Raw genomic sequence first — 11,290 nt, 5'->3', positions numbered from 1 at the left:
TAGGACAAAACACACATCACAACACAACAGCACAAAGGGCAAGACGGTAGAGACAACAATACATTGCACAAAGCAGACACAACTGTCAGTAAGAGTGTACATTTTTTTACCAGGCAAGTCAGATAAGAACAAATTCTTATTTTCAATGACGGCCTAGGAACAGTGGGCTAACTGCCTTGTTCAGGGGCAGGACGACAGATTTGCACCTTGTCAGCTCAAAGATTTGATCTCGCAACCTTCCTGTTACTAGCCCAACGATCTAACCACTAGGCTACCTGTCGCCCCATGATAATTAGCAACACAACACAACAACAATATTGATATTGTCCATGATTATCGTCCATGATTGAGTCTTTGAATGAAGAGATTGAGATAAAAACTGTCCAGTTTGAGTGTTTGTTGCAGCTCGTTCCAGTCGCTATCTGCAGCGAACTGAAAAGGAGAGCGACCCAGGGATGTGAGAGCTTTGGGGACCTGGCAGAATGGGTGTTGTATGTGGAGGATAGATATCTCAGATAGGGGTGAGTGCGGCCTACGAGGGTTTTTATAAATAAGCATCAACCAGTGAGGGTTGCCGACTGGTATACAGAAAGACCAGTTTACAGAAGGGTATAGAGTGTTGTGATGTGTCCTATAAGGAGCATTGGTAGCAAATCTGATGGCCGAATGGTAAAGAACATCTAGTCACTCTAGAGCACCCTTACCTACCGATCTATAAAGTATGTCTCCGTAATCTAGCATGGGTAGGATGGTCATCTGAATCAGGGTTAGTTTGGCAGCTGGGGTGAACGAGGAATGATTACGATAGAGGAAACCAAGTCTAGTTTTAACTTTAGCCTGCAGATTTGATATGTACTGAGAGAAGGACAGTGTACCGTCAAGCCATACCCCCAAGTACTTGTATGAGGTGACTACCTCAAGCTCTAAACCCTCAGAGGTAGTAATCAAACCTGTGGGGAGAGGGGTATGGCTGCCTTTCAAGCAATGGGAACTTCCCCAGAGAGGAGAGACAGGTTTCAAAGGTCAGAGATAGGCTTGCCGATTATAGGGGCAGCAACCTTAAGAAAAAAGGGTCTAAACCATCTGACCCAGATGTTTTTTAGGGTCAAGTGTAAGGAGCTCCTTTAGCACCTCGGACTCAGTGACCTCCTGCAGGGAGAGACTTTGTAGCGGGGCAGGGGGAAAAGGGAGGAGTATCGGGGCTGGTCACATTAGAAGGGGAAGGAGATGACAAATTGTTGGACGGGCACGGAAGCATGGCTGAGTCAAATAGTAGACCTGACTTAATGAAGTGGTGAATAAAAAGCTCAGCCATGTGCTTCTTGTCAGTAACAACCACATCATCAACTTTAAGTGACATGGGCAGCTGTGTGTGAGAGTTTATTCTTCAGGTCTTTAACCATTTTCCAGAACTTCTTGGGGTTAGACCCACAGAGAGTGAACTGCTCTTTAAAGTAACTAACTTTCAATTGATCAATTGTAGGTAATAAGCAGACAAACAGTCTGTCCCACCTTTGGGTAAACAAGAAAGTTCATATTCAACAAAGCATGAAGGAGTCATGTAAAATATAACAACAAAAAGCAATCTATTAATGTTTCTTTTTTTACTCTATAATTTGTTTACAAACATGATAGCTGGACATTTAAATGTTGGTTGACGCAGATGGTTGGCCATTAGCCAATCGGGATTTTTCAACGAGTTCAAAGGACATGAATTCATCTAAATGGTATTTACTACTTCACAACTGGTAAATTCCCACCTCCCACCTGGTTACAAATTCAGCATGACTAAATATACAGAATTCATTGAGGCAATAGTGTACATGTGGAAAAGTAATGTAGGCACACTGAGACGTGCATTCAGGTCTACCACCTAAGTCTACCACCGCCCTCAGTCTTCTATACTGCTGTTGACATACAATGACCTTTCACGACAACTGGTAAAACTGCATTGACTAAAGGAATGGCCGTTTGTCAATGTTCATCAATTGTCTTGTCATTCTAAGGCAGACACCATGTCAACATCCCTTTAATCCTCAGTAACTGTTTTGACCCCAGCCCAAAACACACAATTCCGCCTATTGTAATTTGATAAATAGGAATCGTTTTTTTATCAAGGTTTGTCTGTAGACATACTTTAATTACAAGTTATTCATACCACCAGAGGGCGGAGGGGGACCTGTATCAATTATTTTGACCAGTAAAACAGATCATCTGCCTAGATATAGCTATCCACGTACTCACCTAAGATTATACTTTTCTATACCACGTATCATAAGACTGTGTACAAAACCAAAATGACCTTATTTTGTGCATATAAAAGTCTTCCAATGCATATAAAAATCTTCCAATAACGTCATCCAAAAAGTTGGCTCTCAGGATCACCTTTTGAAGTGAACTGATGTACTGTCTCTTTAAATGGAAGTGGCTTTAACTACATAAATATGACAGCATTAATATTTACTTCAAAGTTCAGAAAACTAAATGATACTTTAATCAAATTATGGTCAATAAGCTTCTTAGTATTGTGGGTTGAATTTTGGAAAAGAAATGCACATTACATATTTTTTCATTATACGGTACATTAAAATGTACTGTAATTTTGTTGAAATAAGTCTGTTTCGGTCATTTTTATTTTTCAGATTAATTACATGTCTAATGATGTTTGGATAATAAATAAGTTGATATTTTGCTATAATTGTTGCTTTAACAAATAGTTTCTCCTTGGATCAAAGTGAACCCTATTGGTAATCGATGTATGTATGGTAGTGCACTTCAGGTGAGGCGTTACTAGCCGTCACTAAACCCTCAGCAGCATCCAGGCCAGGGCCATTAGGCCCAGAGAGGAGTGCATTGTGGAGGCTCCCGACGCTGGATGGTCCTGGGTCGTCACCACCCAGTCGTTGACAGGCTGGATGTTCCTGAAGACGTTGGTCATCAAGTCAGATGTGGAGTTGTGGTCAATGTGCACTGTTGTGCTGAAGAGATCAATCTGAGTAGAGAAGGTTAATGAATTACTGGGATCATAGACATAAGTGTGACATCAGGCTGGCCCAATGGCTTTATCCACTGGGCACAAACGTCAGCTCAACATCTACTTTCAGTTGAGCTGCCAAGTAACGTGAAATCAACTAAACTTTGAGATAACTGCTCTCCAAGTAAATATATAAATATATCACAAAAACAACTTTGAGGCATGTCACTGCATTCTGGTTAAAAGTTGAATAAAAATGACAAATTACTGAAATATATGTACAGATTGTGATATCTTAATTTGATCATCCTGTTGTTGCTTCTACTGTATTCAAGGTTTAAAAAGCTTTTCTAAAGTTTGTGATTTTCATTTCAGACTTGACATTCCCTAATGAAAAATGTAGCAACCCCTGTAAAAAAATGTCCAAAAACTATAATCCACATAATTCATATTTCCTGTTGCTGCAGGATTATTAACCTGCTGTTTGAAACTGGCTCAAAATTAAGACACAGGATATGTACAGTTGAAGTGGGAAGTTTACATACACTTAGGTTGGAGTCATTAAAACTTGTTTACAAACACTTAGGTTGGAGTCATTAAAACTAGTTTACCTACACTTAGGTTGGAGTCATTAAAACTAGTTTACATACACTTAGGTTGGAGTCATTAAAACTAGTTTACATACACTTAGGTTGGAGTCATTAAAACTAGTTTACATACACTTAGGTTGGAGTCATTAAAACTAGTTTACCTACACTTAGGTTGGAGTCATTAAAACTACTTTACATACACTTAGGTTGGAGTCATTAAAACTACTTTACATACACTTAGGTTGCAGTCATTAAAACTAGTTTACATACACTTAGGTTGGAGTCATTAAAACTAGTTTACATACACTTAGATTGGAGTCATTAAAACTAGTTTACATACACTTAGGTTGGAGTCATTAAAACTAGTTTACATACACTTAGGTTGGAGTCATTAAAACTAGTTTACATACACTTAGGTTGGAGTCATTAAAACTAGTTTACCTACACTTAGGTTGGAGTCATGAAAACTAGTTTACATACACTTAGGTTGGAGTCATTAAAACTAGTTTACATACACTTAGGTTGCAGTCATTAAAACTAGTTTACATACATTTAGGTTGGAGTCATTAAAACAAGTTTACATACACTTAGTTTGGAGTCATTAAAACTAGTTTACCTACACTTAGGTTGGAGTCATTAAAACTAGTTTACATACACTTAGGTTGGAGTCATTAAAACTAGTTTACATACACTTAGGTTGGAGTCATTAAAACTAGTTTACATACACTTAGGTTGGAGTCATTAAAACTAGTTTACATACACTTAGGTTGGAGTCATTAAAACTAGTTTACATACACTTAGGTTGGAGTCATTAAAACTAGTTTACATACACTTAGGTTGGAGTCATTAAAACTAGTTTACATACACTTAGGTTGGAGTCATTAAAACTAGTTTACATACACTTAGGTTGGAGTCATTAAAACTAGTTTACATACACTTAGGTTGGAGTCATTAAAACTAGTTTACATACACTTAGGTTGGAGTCATTAAAACTAGTTTACATACACTTAGGTTAGAGTCATTAAAACTAGTTTACATACACTTAGGTTGGAGTCATTAAAACTAGTTTACATACACTTAGGTTGGAGTCATTAAAACTAGTTTACATACACTTAGCTTGGAGTCATTAAAACTAGTTTACATACACTTAGGTTGGAGTCATTAAAACTAGTTTACCTACACTTAGGTTGGAGTCATTAAAACTAGTTTACATACACTTAGGTTGGAGTCATTAAAACTAGTTTACATACACTTAGGTTGGAGTCATTAAAACTAGTTTACATACACTTAGGTTGGAGTCATTAAAACTAGTTTACATACACTTAGGTTGGAGTCATTAAAACTAGTTTACCTACACTTAGGTTGGAGTCATTAAAACTAGTTTACATACACTTAGGTTGGAGTCATTAAAACTAGTTTACATACACTTAGGTTGCAGTCATTAAAACTAGTTTACATACATTTAGGTTGGAGTCATTAAAACAAGTTTACATACACTTAGTTTGGAGTCATTAAAACTAGTTTACCTACACTTAGGTTGGAGTCATTAAAACTAGTTTACATACACTTAGGTTGGAGTCATTAAAACTAGTTTACATACACTTAGGTTGGAGTCATTAAAACTAGTTTACATACACTTAGGTTGGAGTCATTAAAACTAGTTTACATACACTTAGGTTGGAGTCATTAAAACTAGTTTACATACACTTAGGTTGGAGTCATTAAAACTAGTTTACATACACTTAGGTTGGAGTCATTAAAACTAGTTTACATACACTTAGGTTGGAGTCATTAAAACTAGTTTACATACACTTAGGTTGGAGTCATTAAAACTAGTTTACATACACTTAGGTTGGAGTCATTAAAACTAGTTTACATACACTTAGGTTGGAGTCATTAAAACAAGTTTACATACACTTAGGTTGGAGTCATTAAAACAAGTTTACATACACTTAGGTTGGAGTCATTAAAACTAGTTTACATACACTTAGGTTGGAGTCATTAAAACTAGTTTACATACACTTAGGTTGGAGTCATTAAAACTAGTTTACATACACTTAGGTTGGAGTCATTAAAACTAGTTTACATACACTTAGGTTGGAGTCATTAAAACTAGTTTACATACACTTAGGTTGGAGTCATTAAAACTAGTTTACATACACTTAGGTTGGAGTCATTAAAACTAGTTTACATACACTTAGGTTGGAGTCATTAAAACTAGTTTACATACACTTAGGTTGGAGTCATTAAAACTAGTTTACCTACACTTAGGTTGGAGTCATTAAAACTAGTTTATACACTTAGGTTGGAGTCATTAAAACTAGTTTACATACACTTAGGTTGCAGTCATTAAAACTAGTTTACATACATTTAGGTTGGAGTCATTAAAACAAGTTTACATACACTTAGGTTGGAGTCATTAAAACTAGTTTACATACACTTAGGTTGGAGTCATTAAAACTAGTTTACATACACTTAGGTTGGAGTCATTAAAACTAGTTTACATACACTTAGGTTGGAGTCATTAAAACTAGTTTACATACACTTAGGTTGGAGTCATTAAAACTAGTTTACATACACTTAGGTTGGAGTCATTAAAACTAGTTTACATACACTTAGGTTGGAGTCATTAAAACTAGTTTACATACACTTAGGTTGGAGTCATTAAAACTAGTTTACATACACTTAGGTTGGAGTCATTAAAACTAGTTTACATACACTTAGGTTGGAGTCATTAAAACTAGTTTACATACACTTAGGTTGGAGTCATTAAAACTAGTTTACATACACTTAGGTTGGAGTCATTAAAACTAGTTTACCTACACTTAGGTTGGAGTCATTAAAACTAGTTTACATACACTTAGATTGGAGTCATTAAAACTAGTTTACATACACTTAGATTGGAGTCATTAAAACTAGTTTACATACACTTAGGTTGGAGTCATTAAAACTAGTTTACATACACTTAGGTTGGAGTCATTAAAACTAGTTTACATACACTTAGATTGGAGTCATTAAAACTAGTTTACATACACTTAGGTTGGAGTCATTAAAACTAGTTTACCTACACTTAGGTTGGAGTCATTAAAACTAGTTTACATACACTTAGGTTGGAGTCATTAAAACTAGTTTACATACACTTAGGTTGGAGTCATTAAAACTAGTTTACATACACTTAGGTTGGAGTCATTAAAACTACTTTACATACACTTAGGTTGGAGTCATTAAAACTACTTTACATACACTTAGGTTGGAGTCATTAAAACTAGTTTACATACACTTAGGTTGGAGTCATTAAAACTAGTTTACATACACTTAGGTTGGAGTCATTAAAACTAGTTTACATACACTTAGGTTGGAGTCATTAAAACTAGTTTACATACACTTAGGTTGGAGTCATTAAAACTAGTTTACATACACTTAGGTTGGAGTCATTAAAACTAGTTTACATACACTTAGGTTGGAGTCATTAAAACTAGTTTACCTACACTTAGGTTGGAGTCATTAAAACTAGTTTACATACACTTAGATTGGAGTCATTAAAACTAGTTTACATACACTTAGGTTGGAGTCATTAAAACTAGTTTACATACACTTAGGTTGGAGTCATTAAAACTAGTTTACATACACTTAGATTGGAGTCATTAAAACTAGTTTACATACACTTAGGTTGGAGTCATTAAAACTAGTTTACATACACTTAGGTTGGAGTCATTAAAACTACTTTACATACACTTAGGTTGGAGTCATTAAAACTAGTTTACATACACTTAGGTTGGAGTCATTAAAACTAGTTTACATACACTTAGGTTGGAGTCATTAAAACTAGTTTACCTACACTTAGGTTGGAGTCATTAAAACTAGTTTACATACACTTAGGTTGGAGTCATTAAAACTAGTTTACATACACTTAGGTTGGAGTCATTAAAACTAGTTTACATACACTTAGGTTGGAGTCATTAAAACTAGTTTACATACACTTAGGTTGCAGTCATTAAAACTAGTTTACATACACTTAGGTTGGAGTCATTAAAACTAGTTTACATACACTTAGGTTGGAGTCATTAAAACTAGTTTACATACACTTAGGTTGGAGTCATTAAAACTAGTTTACATACACTTAGGTTGGAGTCATTAAAACTAGTTTACATACACTTAGGTTGGAGTCATTAAAACTAGTTTACATACACTTAGGTTGGAGTCATTAAAACTAGTTTACATACACTTAGGTTGGAGTCATTAAAACTAGTTTACATACACTTAGGTTGGAGTCATTAAAACTAGTTTACATACACTTAGGTTGGAGTCATTAAAACTAGTTTACATACATTTAGGTTGGAGTCATTAAAACAAGTTTACATACACTTAGTTTGGAGTCATTAAAACTAGTTTACCTACACTTAGGTTGGAGTCATTAAAACTAGTTTACATACACTTAGGTTGAGTCATTAAAACTAGTTTACATACACTTAGGTTGGAGTCATTAAAACTAGTTTACATACACTTAGGTTGGAGTCATTAAAACTAGTTTACATACACTTAGGTTGGAGTCATTAAAACTAGTTTACATACACTTAGGTTGGAGTCATTAAAACTAGTTTACATACACTTAGGTTGGAGTCATTAAAACTAGTTTACATACACTTAGGTTGAGTCATTAAAACTAGTTTACATACACTTAGGTTGGAGTCATTAAAACTAGTTTACATACACTTAGGTTGGAGTCATTAAAACTAGTTTACATACACTTAGGTTGGAGTCATTAAAACTAGTTTACATACACTTAGGTTGGAGTCATTAAAACTAGTTTACATACACTTAGGTTGGAGTCATTAAAACTAGTTTACATACACTTAGGTTGGAGTCATTAAAACTAGTTTACATACACTTAGGTTGAGTCATTAAAACTAGTTTACATACACTTAGGTTGGAGTCATTAAAACTAGTTTACATACACTTAGGTTGGAGTCATTCAAACTAGTTTACATACACTTAGGTTGGAGTCATTCAAACTAGTTTACATACACTTAGGTTGGAGTCATTAAAACTAGTTTACATACACTTAGGTTGGAGTCATTAAAACTAGTTTACCTACACTTAGGTTGGAGTCATTAAAACTAGTTTACATACACTTAGGTTGGAGTCATTAAAACTAGTTTACATACACTTAGGTTGGAGTCATTAAAACTAGTTTACATACACTTAGGTTGGAGTCATTAAAACTAGTTTACATACACTTAGGTTGGAGTCATTAAAACTAGTTTACATACACTTAGGTTGGAGTCATTAAAACTAGTTTACATACACTTAGGTTGGAGTCATTAAAACTAGTTTACATACACTTAGGTTGGAGTCATTAAAACTAGTTTACATACACTTAGGTTGGAGTCATTAAAACTAGTTTACATACACTTAGGTTGGAGTCATTAAAACAAGTTTACATACACTTAGGTTGGAGTCATTAAAACTAGTTTACATACACTTAGGTTGGAGTCATTAAAACTAGTTTACATACACTTAGGTTGAGTCATTAAAACTAGTTTACATACACTTAGGTTGGAGTCATTAAAACTAGTTTACATACACTTAGGTTGGAGTCATTAAAACTAGTTTACATACACTTAGGTTGGAGTCATTAAAACTAGTTTACATACACTTAGGTTGGAGTCATTAAAACTAGTTTACATACACTTAGGTTGGAGTCATTAAAACTAGTTTACATACACTTAGGTTGGAGTCATTAAAACTAGTTTACATACACTTAGGTTGGAGTCATTAAAACTAGTTTACATACACTTAGGTTGGAGTCATTAAAACTAGTTTACCTACACTTAGGTTGGAGTCATTAAAACTAGTTTATACACTTAGGTTGGAGTCATTAAAACTAGTTTACATACACTTAGGTTGCAGTCATTAAAACTAGTTTACATACATTTAGGTTGGAGTCATTAAAACAAGTTTACATACACTTAGGTTGGAGTCATTAAAACTAGTTTACATACACTTAGGTTGGAGTCATTAAAACTAGTTTACATACACTTAGGTTGGAGTCATTAAAACTAGTTTACATACACTTAGGTTGGAGTCATTAAAACTAGTTTACATACACTTAGGTTGGAGTCATTAAAACTAGTTTACATACACTTAGGTTGGAGTCATTAAAACTAGTTTACATACACTTAGGTTGGAGTCATTAAAACTAGTTTACATACACTTAGGTTGGAGTCATTAAAACTAGTTTACATACACTTAGGTTGGAGTCATTAAAACTAGTTTACATACACTTAGGTTGGAGTCATTAAAACTAGTTTACATACACTTAGGTTGGAGTCATTAAAACTAGTTTACCTACACTTAGGTTGGAGTCATTAAAACTAGTTTACATACACTTAGATTGGAGTCATTAAAACTAGTTTACCTACACTTAGGTTGGAGTCATTAAAACTAGTTTACATACACTTAGGTTGGAGTCATTAAAACTAGTTTACATACACTTAGATTGGAGTCATTAAAACTAGTTTACATACACTTAGGTTGAGTCATTAAAACTAGTTTACCTACACTTAGGTTGGAGTCATTAAAACTAGTTTACATACACTTAGGTTGGAGTCATTAAAACTAGTTTACATACACTTAGGTTGGAGTCATTAAAACTAGTTTACATACACTTAGGTTGGAGTCATTAAAACTACTTTACATACACTTAGGTTGGAGTCATTAAAACTACTTTACATACACTTAGGTTGGAGTCATTAAAACTACTTTACATACACTTAGGTTGGAGTCATTAAAACTAGTTTACATACACTTAGGTTGGAGTCATTAAAACTAGTTTACATACACTTAGGTTGGAGTCATTAAAACTAGTTTACATACACTTAGGTTGGAGTCATTAAAACTAGTTTACATACACTTAGGTTGGAGTCATTAAAACTAGTTTACATACACTTAGGTTGGAGTCATTAAAACTAGTTTACATACACTTAGGTTGGAGTCATTAAAACTAGTTTACCTACACTTAGGTTGGAGTCATTAAAACTAGTTTACATACACTTAGATTGGAGTCATTAAAACTAGTTTACATACACTTAGGTTGGAGTCATTAAAACTAGTTTACATACACTTAGGTTGGAGTCATTAAAACTAGTTTACATACACTTAGATTGGAGTCATTAAAACTAGTTTACATACACTTAGGTTGGAGTCATTAAAACTAGTTTACATACACTTAGGTTGGAGTCATTAAAACTACTTTACATACACTTAGGTTGGAGTCATTAAAACTAGTTTACATACACTTAGGTTGGAGTCATTAAAACTAGTTTACATACACTTAGGTTGGAGTCATTAAAACTAGTTTACCTACACTTAGGTTGGAGTCATTAAAACTAGTTTACATACACTTAGGTTGGAGTCATTAAAACTAGTTTACATACACTTAGGTTGGAGTCATTAAAACTAGTTTACATACACTTAGGTTGGAGTCATTAAAACTAGTTTACATACACTTAGGTTGCAGTCATTAAAACTAGTTTACATACACTTAGGTTGGAGTCATTAAAACTAGTTTACATACACTTAGGTTGGAGTCATTAAAACTAGTTTACATACACTTAGGTTGGAGTCATTAAAACTAGTTTACATACACTTAGGTTGGAGTCATTAAAACTAGTTTACATACACTTAGGTTGGAGTCATTAAAACTAGTTTACATACACTTAGGTTG

At 34.2% G+C, this 11,290-nt stretch overlaps 1 protein-coding gene across 2 annotated transcripts in view; it reads right to left on the bottom strand.

The window, feature by feature from the left end:
• Positions 1 to 1,564: 1,564 nt before the first annotated feature.
• Positions 1,565 to 11,290, bottom strand: part of LOC115127641 (carbonic anhydrase 4-like) — a 34,842-nt gene continuing 25,116 nt past the window's right edge. For both annotated transcript variants that reach the window (XM_065013592.1, XM_065013593.1), the window contains exon 9: positions 1,565 to 2,992. In XM_065013592.1, the coding sequence (XP_064869664.1) occupies positions 2,801 to 2,992 (192 nt within the window). In that variant the 3' untranslated portion in view covers positions 1,565 to 2,800. The remainder of the gene's footprint in view (positions 2,993 to 11,290) is intronic.

Source organism: Oncorhynchus nerka, linkage group LG9b (genome assembly GCF_034236695.1).
Source record: "Oncorhynchus nerka isolate Pitt River linkage group LG9b, Oner_Uvic_2.0, whole genome shotgun sequence".
NCBI lineage: Eukaryota > Metazoa > Chordata > Actinopteri > Salmoniformes > Salmonidae > Oncorhynchus > Oncorhynchus nerka.
This window is presented reverse-complemented; position numbering and strand designations above follow the sequence as displayed.